The sequence below is a fragment of the Molothrus aeneus genome, chromosome 6 (assembly GCF_037042795.1).
Source record: "Molothrus aeneus isolate 106 chromosome 6, BPBGC_Maene_1.0, whole genome shotgun sequence".
NCBI lineage: Eukaryota > Metazoa > Chordata > Aves > Passeriformes > Icteridae > Molothrus > Molothrus aeneus.
In genome coordinates this window covers 18343522-18366581 of record NC_089651.1, presented here as the reverse complement: position 1 = coordinate 18366581, position 23060 = coordinate 18343522, and the positions used below count along the sequence as shown (strand labels likewise).

General features: G+C 45.5%; 1 protein-coding gene across 2 annotated transcripts in view; it reads left to right on the top strand.

Annotated features, from left to right (window-relative positions):
• The window catches only part of LOC136557471 (USP6 N-terminal-like protein), a 76737-nt gene that overhangs the window by 38218 nt on the left and 15459 nt on the right, over window positions 1–23060 (top strand). Inside the window, exons 3-7 of one of the 2 annotated variants that reach the window (XM_066551341.1) lie at window positions 6990–7255; window positions 13239–13312; window positions 13833–13918; window positions 14768–14807; window positions 15538–15618. In XM_066551341.1, coding sequence (XP_066407438.1) covers window positions 13247–13312; window positions 13833–13918; window positions 14768–14807; window positions 15538–15618 — 273 coding nt within the window. In that variant the 5' untranslated portion in view covers window positions 6990–7255; window positions 13239–13246. Of the gene's footprint in view, window positions 1–6989; window positions 7256–13181; window positions 13313–13832; window positions 13919–14767; window positions 14808–15537; window positions 15619–23060 lie in introns of those variants that run through there. The other variant, XM_066551342.1, reaches the window with a different exon arrangement.

Sequence of the window (23060 nt, the reverse complement as noted above, 5' to 3'; positions counted from 1 at the left end):
TGTCTTCTGGGGATGGTTTGTAGCTGGAGAACAGGGGCAGCCACTTGAAGTGGTGCAAAAAGGGCCCCATCTCCTTCAGGCCATGCTGCTGGAACATCATCTTCTCCACAGGACCTGTAAGGGGATGGAGGAGGTGCTGGATGGAGCTGGGAAGGGCAGCATCGGCTGTCCCCAGTCTGGGCTGGATTTACTGGGTGGGCTCCGCAGGGCCTCTGTCTCAAATCACCCCCTGCTGCTTTTTGTTGGGAGTGAGCTGTTACTCTACTAAAACCCTGCTGAAACAAGGGGAGGCAGAAATAATCTGGGAAAGCAAATATTTTCTGATAACAGTGAGCAACAAGCTTTTGTTTGCTGTCAATGGAAGGAAGTGGGAGAAACATGTAGTAGCTATAACACAGCACAGGCTTTACTGCTGGAAAAGAGATTTAGTGCACAGATTTCTCTAGCAGGGGAGATATCCTTGAGGAAGGGCTGCTTAAAGTGAGTGGGAAAGGCATGACTTTTGTTTGCTGCAGCAGTGCATCTGTGTGAAGCAGATGCTAAAGGAAGGTCTGTGGCCAAGATGAAAATCTAGGTCCAAGCTTTCATGTGAACTGGGAAACAGGGAGATGGAGTCCTTAATTTGTATTCAGCCAGGTCAAGATTGAAGCATCTGCACTTTAAATTAAAGGGAGGCCCCTGTACTCAACTGACAGTGATGATAAAGTGTGAACCAGCTCTGATCTCTGTTCTCTGGAAGGATCCTTCCTGCTGAAGAACTTGATACTTTGTTTAATAAAAAGGCAGAAGCTCCCATGCAATATTAGATTTGAAGTCTTATCTGAAGGCCTGCAGGCATGTTCTAACTCAAGTAGGCATTTTATACTTAGTGTTGGACCCATTTTTTATATTAGGGAAAAAAAGTTTCTTTCTTATCAAAGGGCACTTCAGTGCCCTTAGATGCTTATTTATTTGTAATTTCCCTTTTCCAAGCTTTCTTGCAAAGTGCAGAGTCCAGCTGCCCTTTAGTAGGATGCATTGTGGTCTCCCAGGTTTTGATCTTGGAACAGGAAGATTCATTTCCCAGGCTGCTGAGGAAATCATCATCCTGCTTGCAAATGCCTTTTGTAGCAGGCAACTGAGTTTTCGTGTGTATAAATGAACTGTTTAAAGTGAAATGTCCAGTTATTGCTTTGTGGGGTAAATGTTAAAGCATTTTTAAGGTAAATGCACTTTCAAGTTCAAAGTACCTTTTTTTTTTTTTTCTTCAGCTGAGCATGTTTTCAGCTAAGTAGAGCTGCAGGTGATACTTGAATTGCAGGTGATACTTGAGTTGTATTTGTTTGTTTCCTGGAGAGAGCAGCATCTGCTGCTGTTTTTCTGGACAGCCTTGCATGGGCCTCCATCATACCAAATGCTTGTCTTTATATAATGGCCACAAGCTCTCATGTACTTAAACTTCTCCTTCTGCTTTTTTTAAACTTTCCCCTCTGCTTTTTATCTCATTCAAGAAAAGGTTTTGTGAGTTTTTTAGTTCTTCCATTCAGACTGTTACTCCCTTCATGCAAGCTCTGGCTTTCACTGGAAAAACTTTTCTCAAGTATTTCTGTCGATAGACTTGAGCCTGCTCTGGTCCCCTCTGACTTGCTTTTATCTCCATTATTCACAGCAGAAGTGCTGGGGACATGCAAAAAAGTAAATGTTGGTAATAGATCCACTGTGGTTCTGAGCTCGGGCTTTTCTGAAGTTCTTTGTGTTGCATTCTCAAGCATGTTTGATCAAAGGTGCTGAATGCCTCTGAAAACCTAGAAATGGAAAGGTGGCATCTGGTTTGATGTCTGTCCGTGTCACCTGGCTCCCTCAGTTGTACATCCCCTTGGATCCTGGGCTCCACAGTGGCAGGCATCCAGCACCAACCCACCTGGTGTTCTTCCACCCTGGGCATCATTTCATTGTACTTATAACTTAAATACAGAAACTGCTAGTGAAATAATATGGCTTGCTCCAAAATGTTGGTACCATTTAATTTTTCCTGTCTGGAAAGCAGTGTCTGTCTGTGGCAGGTTCAGTTTTATATCAACCACAGTAAAATGCTAACAGCCAAATACACACCAATTGTGAGATGTGTTTTGAAGCCATGACCAAATGGGACAGATATTGATTTCAACACTGTTCAAAATCACAAGAATCCTTGAGTTATTTTCATATTAGCTCCTAATCTGGAAAGGTGCTTTTAACAGGGTATCCTACATGGCCCTTGCTGTTTCATAAGCTAAAGTATTATCTCTGCATTACCTCTTTACCTATGGTTGGATTTTATGAACATGTTTTCCAATAAGAAAAGAGGGGAGGAATTCTTGTCTGGCCAATTCCCTCAAAGGGAAGACAGCAACTATGAGGAGGGACAACTGATAATAACAGATCTGGATCAGGCTTATGTACTTAGCAATTTCTTTGCTTCATTCTTCATTGGTAGTCAGGCTTTCCATGTCTCTCAGGTGGGAGCTGGGGGAGTGAAGTCCCTCCCAATTAAGCAAAGAGCCACATTCAAGACCATCTGGTGAAACTGAATAAGCACAAGTCTATGGGGCCTGATGGAATGCATTCCAGGATTCTGAGGGAACTGGGTGATGTGGTTGGCAAGTCATTTTCCATCATGTTTGAAAATTTGCAGTGGTCAGATGGAGTCCCTGATGACTGGAACAAAGGAAGCATCACATCTGTTTTTAAGAAGGGTAGAAAGGGGGACCCTGGTTACAGATCAGTGAGCCTCACCTCTGTGCCTAGGAAGATCATGGAGCAGATCCTCATGGAGGCAGTGCTCAAGCATGTGCAAAAATGAGGAGGTGGTCTCACAGCCAGCACAGCTTCACTATGGGCACATTGTGCCTGACCAACCTGGTGGCATTCTCTGGTGGAGTTGACTGCAACACTCAACAAGGGAAGAAGACCAACTGGTGTCATCTACCTAGAGATCTGTAAGGCCTTTGACTTGATCTCAGATGACACCCTCATCTCTAAAGTGGAGTGATGGGGATTTGAAGGGTGGACTGCTGGGTAGAAAAGAAATTGGCTAGCTGGAAGTAGTCAGAGACTTGTGGTCAGTGGCTCTATGTCCAGGTGGAGGCCAGTGACAAGTGATATCCCTGAGGATTCTGTCTTGGAGCTGGCTCTTCATGAGCTAGCAGTGTATGCTCATAGACCAGAAAGCCAAAGCACCCTGGGCTGCACCCAAAGCAGGATGAGGGAGGGGGTTCTCCTGCTCTACTCTGCCCTCATGAGACCCTACCTGGAGTGCTATGTCCAGCTCTGGAGTTGTCAGCATGAAAAAGTCATGGACCTGTTAGAGTAGGTACAGAGAAGGGCACAGAGATGATCAGAGGGCTGGAGTACCTTTTCTATGAGAACAGGTAGAGAGCCCAGAAAAGAGAAGGTTTCAGGGATACCTTAGGGGACCTTCTAATACTGAAAGAGGGCTTAGAAATAAAGAGGGAGAGTGACTTTTTACACAGGCACATATGGATAGGACAAGGGGAATGATTTCCAGCTAAAAGAAGAGAGTTTAAATGTTAGGAAGAAATTCCTTACTCAGGGGATGGTGAGGCACTGAAACAGGTTGCCCAGAAAGTTTGTGGATGCCCTATCCCTGAAGTGTTCAAGGCCAGGCCAGATGGGGCCCTAAGCAACCTGGTCTAGTGAATGGCACCCCGTCCTTAGCATGGGGATTGGGAATTAAACGATCTCCAGGGTCCCTTCCAACCCACACCATTTTATGATTCTATGATTTTTAATAAAATGTTGTGTTTGCACACACATGCACCAAAAAAAAATTCCTGTATTTCTTAAGTTGGGGTGATTTTAGGAGTTAACAACAAGCAGAAAGAAACAGAAAAGTTATGTTGTGATTAAAAAGATTCCTTTCATGGAACTTAAAAAATAATGTATTCTAATGCTGTCCTGCATATAGTTCCAGGGCTGTTAAAAAAAGCTTTGGGAGACGTTTTCTCAGAACTTTCCGGTGTTGGATCAAATACTTGTTGTTTCCCTCAAGTTTTCTGTTCCTGGATTTGCTTGCATGGGACTTTGATTGAAGAGAACAAGTTAACAAAAGCTTGTGCATTAGCATCTGGAGATGCTGTTTGAAGGTAATGTAAGTCCAGGATACTGCCAGTAAAATGGTCAGGGAGTGTTCTCTGCAGAGGCTGCCAAAGACAAATAATTTCCTGCAAGGGTTCTGTATTTGGAGGCAATGTGAGCTGATTAAACTCATTTAAGTGATTGAAGGAATGAGGGTGGCTCCTAGGGGCTGGGCATTAGTTGGGGTCAGGCTAATGGCTGAAGATCCCTCTCTCCTGAAAAAGAGGTGAAGCCAGAGGCTCTGGAAAGCAGGGTAAGACACACAGAATCAGCATAGGTCTCACTTCAACTCATGTATCTGCAGCATACAAGTAATTTGCCTCAATAATTATTTTGGACAAGTTTTTCACAGACAAGCTGCATCTTGTTAGTGGAGTTTTAACTTCCTACTTTTTTATTTCATTGGCTGCTGTACCAGCAACTTTATATAATGGTACATTTGTTATTTCCTTGTATGTGTTTAAAAAAAGATGCTGCATGTCTGTGCCAAAGAGAGAACAGGGTGCTGGCAGCATGGTATATTATGTTTGCATCCTTGTTCCTTTGGTTTTGGCTAGGGAACATCACTAACTCCACAGTGCCCAGGGTGACATCCTGGGTATCAGCCAGGACACGTGTCCTCACCCTGCTGCTTTGGGCACATGTTGGGGGTAGGTGGCCTCGAGCTGACTGTGCCCTGCCATGCCAGAACCAGGGAGAGTTTTAAATAGCAAAAGGAGCCTTTAGCTTACCCAAAATTGCCAAGTATAGCTGAAGGCAAGAATGACAAGGGAAGAGTAGCGTGTCATGTAGTGTAGCTACATGTACCATAAAGAATAAAATACAGTGTTTTAAGAGGAATGCATGTCCAAGTGGAGAATGACCATCATTGTAGCTTTCTTTAGTTTATGGTTAAAGAAATGCAAACGGCTTTTCCAGTCTTAAGCAAACAGAAGAAGCCCGTTACTAAGCTCTGTGTTGATATAGTTCCCTTCCAGGTCAGTGCATCACCCGAAAAAGAGATTTATATTTTTTTTTTCCCCTCTGGCTTTTTCTTTTTTTCCCTTTTTATAGACACTGGAATAAAAAATGGAGGGAATGCAGAGAGAAAATTAATCTTCAATTCTTCAATTCCCAAAAGAAGCATGTGGACCTTTGCGTTCTTCAGTCTGCTTATTTTTTTCAAATGAAAAATCATTTAAATAATGATGCTTTTAAAAATAACTCATGCATCTTTGATTTTTGTGCAGTCCTTTGTCTGGATTTTATTTTTTTGGCTATTGTTGTCTCTAGAAGATGAGCTTACATGAAAAAGAGTTTAAAAAATGTTTGGGTGCTCTTTTATTCCCTGTGAGGTCTAAAAATAGAAGCTGACAAAGAATTGCTTATAGACTCACTGCTCTGTTCAGAGGGTTTAGTCTAAAGCTGCATCTTCTGACTTTGCAACAGCTGAGCTGTGCAGAAGCACCAAGGCTGGGCTTACTGAGCATAAGCAGGGAGGAGACCAAAGCTCTTTATCAGCCCTCCAGTTTATCTCCTCCCAGCTCCATCCTTGGGGAGAAGAGCACCAAGGCACCAAAAACGTGTGTGAGAATGAGAGCGGGGTGTAAGTACTGGGAGCAAAGGAAGAGGGATGGTGGGGAGAGGGTTAAGAGAGGTTTTATTTATTGGTAGTGCTGCTCATGTTGAGGGGGTGGGTAGCATATAGTTGCAGGCTTACATGGCTTTTTAGTTATTTCTATAACTAGCAGACTTGGCTAATTCATTTGGGTTTTTTGATATTTCTGTAGTCTAGCAGCAAATTCTTGTCACCACAGCTTGCAATTGTACTGTAAAAGCTTGGTGCAAACTGGGAGAATAGAGGCAAATGTGTGTAATCTGCTTTGAATGTGTATGACACATTATAACCTACTAGGTGATAACATATATAAAGTATAATCTGTGTAATGGGTTGCTTGATTATAATGGTGGCCTGAAAGGATGTGAGGCCTTCTGCACTTTAAGGCCTCCAAGTCATTGTGTCTGAGTGCTGGAAAGGTGACAACAGGGAAATTCAGCACAGGACAGCTCAGGATTGTGTGGAAAAGTCCATTTGCTGGTGTTTGTGAGGGGGATTGGAAGAGAGGTGGTGTTATTAAAGTGGTGGCTCATGGCAGAAGTGAGCTGTTCTTCCTCTGCCCAGTGCTTGCTGATTTCAAGCAGAGTGTCCTATGTTGGGATGCTGTCTTGATTTCACACTTGTGAATTAGCGTGTTGCTTCTCTGAGTTGCTGAAGGTGAGAATTAAAAAGTTGGTTTTTGTAAGTGATAGCTCTGTGTTGGGCTCTGCTGTCCTTTGGACTGTGTAGCTGTTTGGATGTATCAAGGAGAACTGCCAGTGCTGGAGGGTGGCTCAGGTGGCACAGCTGGTGCCAGCTCTTCTACCATGCAAGTCAGTGATGTGTCTTGGTCTTAACCTGACCCAAGTCCTGAAGGAATGGCCTGAACCCTCCATTGCAGCCCTTCTTGGGGGCAACATAATCTTAGATTAGATGGAGTAGAATGTAATACTGTGCCTCTGGCTTGGGTAGGGGGCATCTTCTGCCTGCTGAGCTACCAGTGCCACGTGCCTGCTGGTAAAAAGGTGTGTTGGGCTCTCAGACCTTCACAGGAAACCCTGCGACCTAACCAGGGCGGAAAATGGCAAGAAAAACCACAGCAGGGTTTTTTTGCAATGTACACAAGTGCAGTTTACTTTCTGCCATTGTATGCCCTGTAGTTACAGCCTATTCCTTCCCCACCAGCTCCAAAGGAATCTTCCTTTCCTCTGTGTTCAAAGACCCCTGTGTTGGTAAAGGATGGTGCCTTTGCTGTCCCAGAACTGGAAAACTCATCAACTTCTTATTTCCTTTGCAGTGAGGCTGGGGGACAAGAGAGTGTGGATTGCCTCCTGCCTTGCCTCTTCTCCCAGCCACCAGCAGAGGACGAAGGTGGAGGAGATCAGCCACGTGAAGCTGGGGCCGTGGGGGTGAGCCGAAAGGCTTTTGACCGGTGGGCTCTGGCAACTGGGGGTCCTCACCACCCTGCAGCAGAGACCACTGGCTCCTGCCAGGTAGATGCCTTCGGGGGAGTGGACAACTCCAGCTGAACTGATGAATCTTGGCACCTGATACAAGGCTCAGGTAAGGGCACATTGCTTGGAGCTGGGTTATGTTTTCATCCTGTCTTCTCCCATCTCATAAACTGGCTCTGGAGCCAATGAGAATCGCACTGAGAGCTGTCATATACAGTGGTTACACGTGCTAGTAAATCAGCAGGATCTCATCTACAATGATGCTGGATGCTCTGGTTTGTTGGGGTAATTGCTGGTGGCATCAAAGTGAGTTGCAGTGGAGGTGGAGGTTCTCTTTTGGTGTTCCCACTACCTCTGCTGAGGGAGGTGACTGTGGTTTTATCCAGCGCAGCATCCTGTGCAGTTTCAGATACAATGCAAGTTTACTAGGACAGGAGATCATTTGAATTTTCTGTAGCACATCTGTGATTCATCTAAAGTGATCTATGGGCAGTCATTTTCAAAGACCCCAAGACAGTTAAAACAAACCTTCCTGCAATTCAGCTGGCTTAGTGCTCCTTATGCTCTTAAAACAAACAAACAAAAAAGCTTGCTTGTGTTCTCCTGGGTCGTAGTCAAGGAAATAAATATGCAAACAGGATCTCCTGTATCTTGGTTCATCCTGCTGGATAGTAATTTCATTCCTGAAGCTGTAATTCACTTTGTGAGTGCAGGTCTTGATTTCCTTTCTGGTAGCAGGGATGTAATTGTGTGCCGGAATTGAGCTAAGGTTGGGGATGCACAGTCCAGTGAAGTGTTTTGAAGCTGGTGCTGGCCGGAATGTTTGCAGTCTGGGTTTGTTAACGAGAGAGAATCTGCACAGGGGGGTCAACAGAAGTCCTTGATGCAAGTGCACTGAATGTGTTGTCCATTTTGGAGTACAAATTTAGGGGTCTAGTAAAAAAATGCTGCAGCAGCTGCAACACTGGAGATGGGGATGCTGGCCTGTCTTGCACCACGGCCTCAGGAGCAGGTTGACTTCTGCATGGGGCTGGTTCTCACAAAGCAAAAGCTCTGCCTGTAGTCAGGAGCACATGGCCATCACTTCCTCCTTGGCTTGTCACCTCATGGGCACACAGCCAGGTATGCCCGTGCCCACCTGTAAGAGCCCACAGCCCCTCCTGGGTGCCCTGGGGGGCTTTGAGGTTTCCTCAGGCTGTGGTGGAGCAGTCACAAAGCCATGCTTGCTTTGGCTGTGTATGGTAGGTGTGTGCAGTGGTGTAATGCTGTGGCTTTGCTTCTGAAAGGCTTTGAGCATGTGGGAAAAGAGCCTCTGATGACAGCTTCTCTTGGCTTGCAGCTGCTGACTGTCCCCGCACGTTCTACCAGGCAGCCAGGATGGGCAGGTTGCTTCAAGCCCTTTGCCTGTGTGGTTTGAAGTGTGTCAAGGTGCCTGTTTCATGCACTTAAAAAGCCCGGATGGGGCTTACTCAACTTCTCACAGCTTGCTTTAGTTGCTTTCACTGCATGGCCAGGTTTATTCCAGGGCGTGCCAGTGTGTGAGTCACTGTTACAACTAGTAGAAGCTTTACAAGTGAGTTGTAGCTTTCAAAGTGCTCTGCTGGGAGGTGGTGCAGACTGCAGGTGTACCTTGTTACAGGCTTTTGCCTCTTAGCAGATGAATAAGCATTTTCACTTGCATAGATGTATATGCTTTTCCTTTAAAACTGTTCCCCTAAAGCAAGGCTGGTACCATAGATGGCTAAAGACATAAAATGCTATGTTTAAATGTGCTTTTAAAATAGAACATGAAACAGGAACGGTGACTTGTTGTGTTTCAGCAGTGTAGTAAGTAACCTTTTTTACCTTATTCCACAGCAGCAGTTTCACTCTGATAGAGGCCAGAGTGGTAGTGAAGTACGGTGTGTCATAACTTGCCTTTTTTTCTTCTCCTAGCAGTAATCTCTATTTAAAGTTAAGTGGACACAGTCAGAATGAGAGCACATATTCACCTAAACCCATTTCTGCTTTTTCAGTGACCTTCCACCAAATAGAAACCAACTACAAACATGTAGTCTTAATCTCAAATGGCTTGAGTAGATACTGTTCTACAGTACAAAAGATTTAAAATCTGGGTTCCAGAATATCCTCAAATCCAGGCTGAGACTGAGAACATGTTGCTATGCTGTGTTTGCTAAGAAGAGATTTTGCTGATATTTTCATTTCAAAAGCCCATCTGTCAAGCACTGGCAGGGTGATTGGTGATGAAATGATAAGTGTGAGACATGGTGTTGTGGCTGGGGGTGACAGGGGATGTGTGTGTGTCCTGGGCTGTGTCACAAGTAGCACAGCTGCTGGGCCATGGGAAATGCTTAATTCTCCTGGGCAGTGAGCAGGGCTGCAGAGCTGGGCTGGTGGCTGGTGGACAGAGGTTCCCCTGTCCCAGCCAGGCTGGTCCTGGCAGGTGCTATCCCATGTGGGGCAATGGGAGCTTGGCAGCTCTGACAGAATAAATACGGGGCTTGTGGGAAGGGTATAACAGTAAATCTGATTGATGGTGAACAATTTTAACATGAAGTCTTAGATTTTTGATGCAGATACTTTCTTCTTGCTGCCAATATTTGAGATTCCAGCTGGTGAATTAATTCAGGGAAAGTTGCTTTCATTCAAAAATTGGGTATTTTATTTCAGGTTTGTTGATAGCTAGATAATGTTGAATGTGGGTTGGCAGTAATGTGCATTTTCATTAAACATTTTTTAGGCTTACTGTAGTTGGTAATAATTTTTGCTTCCTTAAATCCTAGACTGGAAGCTGCAAGTGTTAGTGTGAGAGGACAGATTGTGGATGTTTTCAACTCATTCTTTTTAAAAGGAGCTAGTTCATAACTTTGTTTTGGGGCTAAATTTAAATGTGCATGGTTCAGGGCTTTCTGTTGCTTAAATCCTAGTTAATTATCTAATACCATTGTTGCACAGTTCACATTTTCGTATTATTCCTGTTCATAGCAGCTTCATCTTGTGTGTTTGTCATGGGAAAAAAAAAACCTCTTTGCTGAGACAATACACTACTCTCAGGAGAAAATTGGGTGGCAGGGTTGAGAAAGTAATTTGAGTGGTATATTAAAAAAAAAAAAGTATGCAGTCATTGTAGGTATATGAAGAAGCATGGCAGGTACAGTACAACCTGTTCCTTTTTATAGGAGGCCTGTTTACATCAAGTAAAAAAATTATGTGTTTCATCAAATCCTTCAGAAAATAAATCTCAGTAATTTCCATGTACACAAGGTGTCATTTCCCTCAAGCAAGGGCTGTATAACATCATGATGTCAAAACTACTCTGGAGTTTGAGCACATGCAGAATTAAATAATAAAAATACCCTCTTCAATATCTGCTGGTACAGAGCTGAGCTATGTTCTGTTCCCTCTCCAGAGTACTTTGACAAGCGCCTTGTTGAGCGCAGCGCCGTCTATGCTCTCCCGAGCAGCAGCACTGTGGTCACACCCCAAGGCTGCTGAAGCCTCTTGCCGTCTCCAGCCTTCCCACTGCCATCAAGCATTTTCTCTGCTTTCAAGTTTTTTCCTAAATTTGGTCTTTTGCAGTTTTATAGAAAGAGAAAATAAATATGCATATTCCAGGGATGAGATTAAAAACTGGCTCCTTTGCAAAAGTCTGGTGTTTCTGGCTGCAGAGAGGCTTTTGCAGAGGTGAATGCCAAAATATATATGTTCTTGCCGTGTAAATCCTCCCGTGGTACCAAGCTGTTCTTCCTTTGTTATTCTCTTAGAGTGTGGTCAGAGATGTTCAGAATAGTTTTCACTTTATAAGTGTCTTGAAAAATTGCCCATTTAATCTGACATACAGTTTATTTTTCCCCTGTAGCCTGCAGAATATTAGTATTTTTAGCAGCATGTAAAAGACATCATTGGAATTTTTTGGCCCCAAAACAACAACAGCAACAAAGTCAGAATTGGGGGAGTGAAATTGCTTATAAGTTTCACAGGAATTGTGAGAAGCAGGAGATGCAATAGTATTAGGTGACATGGTGAGACAGTTACTCAGACCTTGCTACATTGGAAAATTAAGCTGTGATTAAAATGTACTGATCAAAGTTCACATTTGAAGTAGGAGCTGCAGCTTGGAAAAATAAAAGAACAAAACACACTTTAATATTTCTGTCCTTGCTCTGTTTTGATTGTGGAGTCAGTAAGAGGGAAAAATACACCCAATCCTGGTATGAATTTGAAGAAGTTGCATTTTTCCAGTGTCTGAATGGATGAGTGTGAAGTGGTGCCATGCCTGTGCTGCTGTCTGATAGCAGGTCATGAAAGAGCCCTGATTATATAACCCCCTTCCCTGGGGGTTTTGTCTGCCTACATTTTCTCCTTGGTGTGTTAGTTCCACCTTTGGTTATTGAGGAACTAGTTATGACTTGACAGGGAGGATGCTTCTTTGGGCTTGCACAGGATGACACTCAAGTTGTGTTTGATGTGGGAACTTACCTTGCTCATAGGTATGTGTATGGGATGAAGCAGAGCAGTGGGCACACACCCCAGGGACCTGGACTGGGTCTTGCTTAGACCAAGACTGGTCCTTCTCAGCATAGGTGGGGGCATCTTGCTGCTGTGTTGTTTTCTTTTGGAGTTCTATACAGAAGGTAATCATCTAGAGGCCAATTCACTTGTCTCATGTGTCTCGGTCCCTCTGCGAGCCTCTCAGGAGCCCTGGGCCAGTCCCGAGTCGGCAGACACCGGGGGCAGCCCCGACATGGCCGACAGCGGGGAGACACTGTCTGTGTGTGCCCCCAGGGTGCTGAGGGCACCTGGGCTGGCAGGGAGACACTCTCTGTGTGTGCCCCGAGGGTGCTGAGGGCACCTGGGCTGGGGGGAGACACTCTCTGTGTGTGCCCCGAGGGTACTGAGGGCACCTGGGCTGGCAGGGAGACACTCTGTGTGTGTGCCCCGAGGGTGCTGAGGGCACCTGGGCTGGCAGGGAGACACTCTCTGTGCCCCGAGGGTGCTGAGGGCACCTGGGCTGGGGGCAGACACTCTCTGTGCCCCGAGGGTGCTGAGGGCACCTGGGCTGGGCCCCTGTGCAGCACAAGAGACACCAGAGACATTGGTAGAAGATAAAGGGCCGACTCTGAGCAGGGGTTAATCCAAGGTTTTATTAGGATCCCAAAGGAGCTCCTGCACCTCAGGGGCCTCCTGCCGAGAGCCCCGGGGAGCTGTGCCAAGGTTACATTTAAAGGGAGGTGGAAACCAAAAGTAGATAACATTTTACCAACCAATGAGTGACCCTAAGGGATGGATGCTGGGGGATAGACATATAGGACAGCGTATGGGGCAAGGCTTGGGGGGCTGACTCCCAGCCTCTGGCTAATCACTCGAGGACCTGGACCAAAGCTTCTAGATGGAGGGGATGGGATGCTGAGTGATTGACAGAGAGCCAGGGTGGGGGTTTGGGGATGATCTCACCCCGGGAGAGGGATAACACAGGTAAAGGGAGGGGAGTACAATCTGGGATAAACCATTTGGGAAAAATATGGGGATACAAAACAAAGCTACTTCAAAGTATTACAAAATACGAAAACGGACTACAACACTCATGCACACATCAGTAGGCAAAAACTTTTTTCAATTTCTTCTTTGAAGTTAAATCTGCCTCTGGATGCCCCTACAGAGCATCTCCTGGCTTCCATCCAGAGCCAGTGGTTTGCTGTCATCCACGTGGGTGCTGTGCCAAGCAGCGCCTGGCTGGCGCCTGTGCTGTGCTGGGCCAGCGCTCCGTGGCTGCCTTGCGTGTCTCCATTAAAAAGCCATGTCTTTCACACTGCCATGTGTGTGCCTGGGAACAAAGGCAAGCCCCCCTTGCTCGGGCTTGGCTGTCCCAGTGCAGGGAGCAGGGAGCTGGCAGTCCTGCTGTGTGCAGGCAAGCTCCACAAACTCTGAACAGCGCTGTGCAACCTCAGCCTAATTTTAGCTGTGGGATATGGCTGGAAGCTAAAATTGTCAGCCAACGATTTTTGTATTAGCACTTTCCTAAAATATTTCTCATGCTGTGTACACATTTACTTATCTCCTTTCCCCTCCCTCCTGCTTTTTTTTTTTTACAGCTTCTGATATGAAGAAGGATATAGAGTCTTTAATAGCCCAGGAAAAAGCAGAAATCGTCGCCAAGTATGAGAAGGTACCACCTCGTGCCCCTCCCCAGCATGCTGACTGGGGCTGAAGCTGTTTAATCAATTAGGAATGCATCAAATAAGAACTTTTGCCTCTCTGCAGGCATCGCCCCAGTAACCCTCATGCCATTAGGCTTCATGCCAGCTCTCCCTTCCTATACATCCCCTCTTACTACATTCCTGGAGTTTACTGAGGGTCCCATGTGTGCTCAGCATAGATACTGAAAGGTGCTGAGCTTCTGGTGCTCCCATAACACCAGGATGGCTTATGCCCAACAACACTGTTTTATCTGATGTACAGCTTTTCCCAGCCTCTAGCAGAGGCACACGTGGAATGCTGGATAGGCTGAACTTGGCATTTTTCTCTGCCTTGAATTTGGCTCTTTAGTGCAGGTTTTGCTCTCCTGGTTCTGTGCCTTTTATCATTCAGGAGAGGGGGATGTAGTCTACAGGCTTTGGGTGCAGGATGCAGGCACTGGGGCATTCCTGATGCTGGGACCAGCTCACAGGTGTCCTTTCTGCTTTCAGGGCAGACAGGACGGAGCTCAGATTGACCACTGGGAAGATGCCGATTTCACACTCTACAAAGTTACAGACCGGTTTGGATTCCTGCAGTAAGTGCTCCTGCCCTCTCCTTTCCTCTGTGACCTCTGTGTGTGTGTGTGGACCATCCTTCTGCACTGAACATGACTGGCCCAGCATCTCTCCCATAAGCTGCTCTGTGGCTTGGCTTGATCAATCCCAAATGCAGGAGGAAAGTCTAAATGGGCCTCCGTCTTCAACTGTGCATGTGCAGACACTGATGCTTTGCATCTGCTGCAAGACAAGGCTCAGAAATGGCTTCCTACCACAAGCCTGGCATTAGAAGGTGCAGGCTGGTGTTCCTGTGCCTCTATGTGTGCCACAGAGGTAGAGACCCTTGTGTTTGCACCTGATGATTCAGGGAGGTATAGGAAGAGACCAGAAAAGATATCTGATCATCTTTGGTTCCCTTAGGAAACCTTTCCTTTAGAAATCGGCATCCTAACCAAGGCACACATGAATTACATACCCTGTGCCTGGGAAAAATGCTTAAAAATAACTATTTTCATTCTGATGCTTAACAGAAGTTACAATAGTAGGTGTTCTGTGTGTAGGAGGGAGGTTTTAATCAATTGCTGTCTAGAAATTCTGCTTCCCCACCCTTTAAATTGCTGATCATGTGTGTATTGAAGAGGAGATATATGCCCAGGATTTCTAGTTATGTCCAGTGCTCGATTACCCCCTAACGCTCCTGCTGGATGATGGGATTTTGGATGATGCTTCCCCTGCCTCTTTCATACTGGGGGCAGCTGTAGGAAGGGCACAAAGTCCCCAGGACATACCCCCTCAAGTGTCTGAGGTGGTCCATGAGCTGCAGCACCCTGTGCTCCCCTGCACCCTTTCTTGCCTGTGGAGTAACCAGTGACCCCTTGCTTTTCCAGTGAGCAGGAGCTGCCAACCCGCACCGCCTTGGAGGAGAAGGTGAGAGCTGCCAGCTCTGTCATCATGGATGTGGCATCCTTTTCACACCTGCTGGGGAGGGAATGTTTTTTGAGGAAACAAATGAGCAAGTAAGAGCAAAGCAGGCAGCCAGCACCCACTGGTCACTGCTGCTCGCCCAGAGGTGGGGACTCTGCACAATGACCAGCAGTTGGAGCTTTTATTTTGCTTGGTCAGACAACTTTCCTCCTCCACATGGCACTGAAAAACCACCTCTTAAAGCAATATTGGGCTTTTCCCTCTGCTTTGGCACAGTGCTCAGCAGCTGTGGCTTGTAAAGGGGACTGCATGTGCAAGAGAAGATGGTGGAAGTTGTAGGTAACCATCACTTCCATCCTCATCTCCCCTGAGATGTGAGCATGTCCTCTGGTAGAACCCTGCTAAATGGGACTGAATCACATTTCTTCTGATCTGATACAGTGATAGGATTTGAATCTATCTGGACCTGCAAAGATTTTTATTGTCAGGGAATACTCCTGGGAATGCTTTCTCTACGTTAAGCCTGTGTGTCTTGTCATTTTCACCAATGCTGCTTTTAATTACCAAGTGCTGAAATTACCAGTTTCTGCACGCACCTGTGGATTATTCCCATCCCTGATGTGAGGTCTTTGCATAGAAGTTTAAACCTAAGAGGATGAAGTTTTGTGTTTTCAAGAGGCATCTCCTGGGGCTTTTTTTTCTTAAATTTGTCTTTTCTTCTCCCTTGCACCAGCAAAAACAGCAGGAAATAGAACGCGTGGACAAGTGGCTTAAGATGCTGAAGAAGTGGGGCAAATACAGAAACAGTGACAAGGTAAGGAGGAAAAGAGTGTATGTCTGGAAAGGTGGGTGTGATGAGTCAGGCTTTCAAAAAGTCTCGACAGAAAAACCAGAGATCTCTGGAACATTGCCTGATTCTACTTGCTATCTTTAATATTTTAAAGCTTTCCTAGAAATTTCTGGGTTACCAGTCAAGGTAAAGGTCCTGTTCTGACTTACATGGCTTTAAAAAGGTTTTCCTAAATGCTGCTGCCATTTTTGCACTTGCAGCTGTGCAAGCAGGAGCACAGCAAGGATGCTCGTGTGCCCAGCTGGCTCCCTGCCCTGTGAGAGCAGAGAGCAGTGCACACCAGCACTTGCTTCTGTGTTTCCACCTCCTGGAAATGATATGGGAGATGTGACTGATACAGCCTAGTTGATGTTCCTTGTAATTCTCCCTGGAGGAAGAATTATTTGTTTAGAACAATGCTTAGATTTTGTATTTTGCTCCTAGCTGTGCCTGTGAGAAGCCACTTAGATTTCATATTGTGTACACCTGTCTGTGGAAATCAAGGATGGAGACACCAACATTATGTCTTTCTTTGGTGTTAAAATGAACTCTGCCCCAAACACTACTTCAAAACTGAATTGTTTTTAATAAATAGTATCTGTTTTATGTTCCTCTTACAAACCTCTTGAAACAAAAAACTCTTTGAACCTAACGACAAGACCCTTGCTGGGTGAGGAGAGGAGTGTTGTGTCTGACCTGCTCTGCTTGCAGCATTCTGCACAGGAGAGGGGTGAAGCCTGGCATTGCCTTGTTGCCATGGCCTCTGAAGCCTTCGTGTTTAGCAGGAATGGGGTGTTTGGCTGGACTGCTTCTAGCTCCTGTTGGGAGTCCTTGGGAGAAATTTGAACTTGGTTAAAAAGGCTAAGTAGAAAGAAATACCTGAAGAATATTTGCATAGCTGTAGGGACAACATTGAGCAGAGCATCCTCCTTGCTCAGCTGTCCAGGAGTCATGTCCTGTTCAGCCAGCCAAAGACCAGCTCTAGTCTCACTCTTCAAAAAAAAAAAAAAACCACCAAAACCAGAAACAAAATCATCTTAATGACAGCAGGGATGGGGTGGAGGTGGGCTTGGGGTTTTATAATCCTTCTGTTCACTTCAGGGTGGTTCTAATTACTTTGTTAATCAGTGCTGCTCCACGGGCAAAATCAGAGGCTCTCCTGTGACTTGGTTCTTTCTAATTAGAAGTTAGCACTAATTGCTTAGTGACCTTGTGGGTAAACCACCAAATTCCAGCAGGGTACAGGGAATTCCTTCAGGTCCTGGAGGGTGTTTGGGGTGGGTAATGATGAGTGGTTTTAGCACACCTTGGCTTTCCTGGGTCAAATGGTGAGGACAGGCAGGATCCGGTATGGGTGATGGGGAGCAGCAGCAGTCTCTGATTGCTGTCTGTTTTGGATTTCTCTTGATAATTATTGGGGTGTTGAGCACACTGTAGCTGATATCACTCAGATCTGCTGGCTGGCAAAGGGTCAGACTGACAAGTGGGTTTTGAGGGTCTTTGGGTCAGAAAATGAGAAAGCTCTTGTAGTAGAATAAAGGATGTTATGAATAACAGCCTGTAAATGGTCGATGACTCTTGGACACAGAGGTGGCATTGTCCCGTGCTGGGACACCGGAAATGGCCATCCCCTCTCCCAGCAAAGAGAGAAGCAGTGCTTGGCCCCAAGCGGGGAAGGAACAGTCTGGTGACCCTGGGGAGTAGAAAGGAGCTTTGGTTTCAGTCCTGTCCAGCCTAACACCTGTTGCCTGGCACCAAGGCAAGTGCAGGCTGTAAGGTCTGTAGCAGCCACACACCATTAAATGCAAAGACACTGAGAAGCACAAAAGAAGTGTGTCTTCTTTTAATAAAAAAAGTAAAATGAGGTTGTATCCTACACCTAGATGTGAAACCCCATGCTCTTGTGTCAGGAGCATGGAAGCTACTCAGATATTCCTGCTGCCACAGCTGGATGCAGTTCAACTGTGGCATTTCAAGGACCTTATGCTGGGATCACAGTCATGTCAGAGGCTATGTCTTTTCTTCTAGCTAAAGTAAATGTAACAAGCCCTTGATCTGATTTTTCTAAAGCAGAGTGCGTTGGTTTTGTTCCTTCTCTGGGCACTCAGGCTGCCACATCTGCATTGCATGTTTCCTTCAAGTTTGTTTTCACCACTTGGCTGACATGATAAAACTCAAATGTCACAAGACAGCCACTCTGTGTTATTTTAACAATGACTAAGGTGTCATCTTTGAAAAAAATCCTCTTCTTGAAAACAAGAACCTTCTGTTTGATGTTAATTTTGATATCCTGTGCTTTATTAGAGGGGAAAAAAATCTTGTTGCAGGAACCACAAGCAGTTTCACAGGGAAGTTGCCCTGACTTTGATTCTGCTTGAATGATGTAGAAACCCATCTTATTTTCCAGACTGAGACTTCCTGGACTTAAGGGCCAACCTTTTCAGTCCCTGTTCATGTGCTGGAGCTGGCAGACATCTGATCATATCTAGTGCTTGATGAAGAGGGACTTAGCAAGCAAGCATTTGTGTTGTACATCATTTTAGTATCTGATTGAGGCTTAGGTTGTTGTCTCATCTTCTGTGTTGTGAAATGTCAGCAGGAGGAGTGAGGTTGTGTATCCATCCAAGGCATTGACCCCAAAGCAGCCACCTGTCAGTGGGCAAGAAGCAGCTTTTTCAGACCCTTGGCATGAGCCACTGCCAGAGAGCAGCAGGTTTGGCTTTTTGTTCTCCCACCTGCAGCCTGTGTGCATCCTTGCATGCTGCTGATGGCACTCTGGGTCTTGTGATTGTCACAGATTATTGGAAATAAGGCTGAAAAAAAATAGTGGGACCTTTTACAGTTCCTTGACTAGAATGGCCTGGCTAGGAACTGAAATAATTTCTGGCATAACCTGTTTCAGGATGAGCAACAAATAGGATTATCTTAATTAAAGTAATGCCCTGGGGCTCCCTGTGCTCATCATTGCCTTAGATCTGTCTCCGTCTCTGTTCTAGACACATTTTGTAACAATCTGATTTAATTTCAAGATCATCAAAGAGTGACACTCAGCACAATTCCTCATATGGGTGGAATTAGAATGATGCAATGGTGTTCTTTTTTGGCTGAATTTCCACAAGGGAAAGGGTACAAAAATAAAGGAGTCCATGAAAGGATGACATTGTTTTGCAGAGTTAAGGTATGTCAAACCTGCAAAGTGCTAAACTGTGTTATTCAGGGGTCAGCACAGGGAGGCTCAGGTCTGTCTCCTCTTCACTGCTGATTTGAACCCAAGTTTAAACACCAGCCTGACTTTGCTTGGGAAGGTTAGGAAATGGCTGGTGCCTTGTAAGAATCTACACAGTTCAGGCAGCACAGTTTTGCTGATTAAAAAAGGCTGTGCTGTGTGTGCTGCAACAGCAGGATAATTTATTCATCATAGCCCTGAAATGGATTTCAGCCAGAAGCATCAGTCATAGCAGGAGGATATGACCTCTGCATCATTTCCAAGCTGCATCTTGCTGCTGGCTATGTGGGATGGGACCTTTAGAGAGGGATGTCTTTGGTCATAGATGTCTGGTTTTTAGGCAAAGCCTGCCTTTGTGCAGGGGGGAAGCCTTGCCTCTGCTAAGGTCATGGGAGTGCAGAGCACTTAATCCAGTGCATGCCAGCAAAGCGGTTTAGGATGAATCGGGGATCTGTATGGACTGACACAACCCCCCAGGAGCGAACTGTCTGCTAATGCCAGGGACAGCCAGCAGACACTTGTCATGCCAGGCCTGGCTGAAGTCAGATCTCCTGCCTCAAATGCCATGGGAAGGAAAGGGGGTTCTGTCTGGGAGTTGCAGGGTGGCTTTGCTTTCTTTTTTTTTTTTTTTTTTCCCATTTTGGAAAGGCAGGTAGCATTTTCCTCTCCTCCAAAGGTAGCCTGGGCAATAACTATAAATGCCTGCCCATGGCCCACCAGCTTTAGGATTTCACTTTGCCCCTGCTTTGCTGGTACCCCGTCAGGAATAGCTGCATAAGCTCCAGCTGCAGGCACAACAGCTGAGTTGGGAGCAATCATAAACCTTATGGAAAGAAAGCCACGTGTGCTGATGTCCAGACTGCCAAGCATCCTGCATGGCCACATCATCAGTCAGCAGGTTTTGTGGTACTCAAAGGAAAACCTCCACTCCAGGTGAGGATTTGCACAGCTCAGTTCCTCTGGTACATCACTGGTAGAGGATGTGAAGAAGTCCTTTCTCTTTGGAAGGATCACTCTTTGAGTCCTAAAGGAATTGAGGAAGGCGATATCCCTTTCAAGCTCTTGTATATATCCAGCATATGTCTCCAACACTTTAGGGTGTTGGAGATATTGCCATGGATACCCAAAATTTGGGCATTGCTCCTGCAGTCTTTTCCTGGTGAACCATACACGTGGCTGAGAAGTTAACAGTGACAGACTCCAAAGTGTGAAGGTGAACTGCAGTGGGTATATTCTGCTTCAAAAACCAACCCACCTCTCCCAAATCCTTTTTAATTTCACTGTCTTTACTACTTCAAAAACATGTTCTGTCTTTAAAGGCAGTGACTCCATCCCTCGTATTCAAGAGCTGGAACAATTGGTTGGGTACTTCTCAGAGGAGATTGCTGGTGCAGGAGAATGGAGCTCAAGTCTGTACTTCCATAGTCTTCCCCATCCCATCTACCTCAGAGAAAATATGTGGGCAGGGGAGAGATAGGGATGGGGTGATGATGTGCCATGAGCTTTGTATGTTAAGGCCCAGAGAGGGAAGATGATCCTGTGGCAAAATCTGGAGCAAGTTTTAGACACTGTGGTTTCAGTCCTTGGCTGACACAGCCTTTCTACAGTGTCTCAAACCATTGCTTTGACCACCAGCACCTCCTTTTGTGAAGGAGAATGGTGTTTGTTATTCTTGCCTATGCGTTGGTCTGTCAAGCCTGCATGGGACATGATCCAGGTGCTCTCTTCCCATCTGTAAGGGCTGAGTGGTTTAAAAGAGAGTGACCTTGAGGGTTGTTTTTGACTATCATCACATGCTGCCTTACCCCTCTGTCTTTTCATCCCATCATAAATACTGTTTGTATGGTAACTTCCCTGTTTTCCTTCAAGTTTCATGATGAAGAAAAGTTGCTCATTTTTTTCTGGGTGACTCACAGCTCTGAGGTTTTATCACTTTCGTGTCTGGAGGTGGTGGGAGGAGGAAAGCCTTTGGGTAAATAAAAGGAAGGCATTTAATTTCAGTTCCATCTCAGCATGTTTTGTACCTCCCCTGTTCCTTTAGTACTTGTGCAAAGAAAATCATTAGAGACATTTCTATATGCCACTGAGGGTTGCACTCATTAAAGTACAACAATACCAGCTCTGGAAATTCAAAACAAAATTATTTCCTTCCCATGGACCTGAGTATCATCATATGCCTTGGCAGCTGTCAGTCAGTCTCTTGTAATCCACTGGAAATAAGTAATCTTTTCAGAATTAGTGTTCTTGTCAGAATTGGTACATATTCTGGTTTCTTGATTCTGCCTCAGCTTTTGCTCTATAAAGGCATGAGTGCTTGCAGGAGCCAGGCTTTTGTGTGCACCTACCATTTTGGGGATGTGGTTCATCTAATCCTGTTGCTTTGTGTCTCTTGGTGCATTGCACTTCTTTCATCCTGATTTAATGACTCTAGGGAAATGGGGATGAATCTGCCCCACATGGTATGAAGGTTTGCTGTCCTTAGAGCACCTCCTTATGTGAGCCTTTGGGTGTGCAGATGGTGAATTAGTGATGTCCCACTTGAAATGCAGCATGCAGTTGAACAGGATGGTGGCTTTCCATGGGCATGTCTTGCTGGTGAGGTTGCTTTTGGAGGGCAGCTTTTATTTTACAGAGGGAAGGGCAGGATCTGGTAAAGGATTTCTGCAGGATTTCATCCTGGCTATGCACTGGACCTTCACAGCTGGTGCTAAGCAATGCTTGGAGCAGAGCAAGCATTTGGGGAGTTCTGAGGATGGCGTTTTAAATGTTGAATTTCCACTATACTTTCAGGATCAGGATATGTTGTAGACACTTTCTCTGTCAGCAGAAATACTGAAATATTTATTGTAATGGAGTGGAAAAGCATTCTCATAAGCATCTGGTTCTCCTGGTCCTACAGACTACAGTTATTTTACATACTTTTTTTGACTGGGATAGTGGTGTTAGTTCTTTGCTGTGCCCTAGCCTCTCTGCTTGAAGCCCAACTCCTGTCTTACCTCCTGGTCTTGTAAGTCTTTGTGACAAGGACCACCATTCCTGGGTTTTGCCCTCAGTAGACACAATGCTGCCATGAAGACAGTAAGGAAATGATGAGTGTCAGTTTGTGTTCATGGAGGCTGTGAGCCAGGACAGTGCCATGGTTAAGGTCTTAATGTCCTTGTGAGAGGCTGAGCTTCAAAAGTCAGGTTGGAAATAAAAGAGCTGGTGGTGCGAGGTGGGTCTGAAAGGAAAGGCAAGAGAAGCAGGTGTTCAGCTGGGTGTGGCAATGGTAATGTGGCAGGCCCACATCCAGAAAACCTTCTGCTATGATCTTGTGCTTCCCTGGGGATTGCAGTTCTTCTCTTATATCAGCCTGAATTGCATGAAGCAGAACACCCTAGAAAAAGAAGAGGGATTTTGAAGGTGGTTGGCATTTGTACCAGGCAGTGACAGTAGCTCCAGTTGATTGCCTGATCAGGCACTGCCCTTCTCAGCTCCAAGCTCATTCTCATGTCTGGAAATCTGGCACCTCTGTCCCCTCCCAAGGAATTGCCTGGTTCTGAGGGAGCACCATAAGGCACCATAAATACCCTCCATGGCTGGAGCTTGGGCATGTGCCACAGTCCTTCAGTCTACCCAAGATTCCTCAGGAATCTGGAGGAGTGCTCCTGTGGGTTTTGTTGTGCAGCTGCAAGGCATTTCACAGGTGGGATGAATGAAAGGAAGGAAAGTATTCAGAAAAGGAGATTTTTCTTTCTTATGAAGCTTTTTCTTTTAATGGAAGTAGTCAGCAATGAAAAAAAAAAGCTTTTTTTTCTTTTCTGTTTTCCATTGAAATTTAATGGGAGCTTTATTACAAGAAAAAGGGAAGAAGCATCTGTAAGATGAAGTGAACAAAGACTTCTCTCCTATGAAGACAGGTTGAGTTGTTCAGCCTAAAGAAGAGAAAACTCTGAGGAGACCTCATTGTGGTCTTCCAGTACTTAAACGGGGCTTGTAAAAACAAGGGAGAATGACTTTTTACACAGGCAGATAGTTATAGGACAAGAGGCTACAGTTTTAAACTAAAAGAGGGCAGGTTTAGATTACATGTAAGGAAGAAATTCTTTACTGTGAGGGTGGTGAGGCACTGGCACAGGTTGTCCAGAGAAGCTGTCAATGCCCCATCCCTGGAAATGTTCAGGGTTCAGGCTGGATGGGATTAGGAGCCGTATGGTGTAGT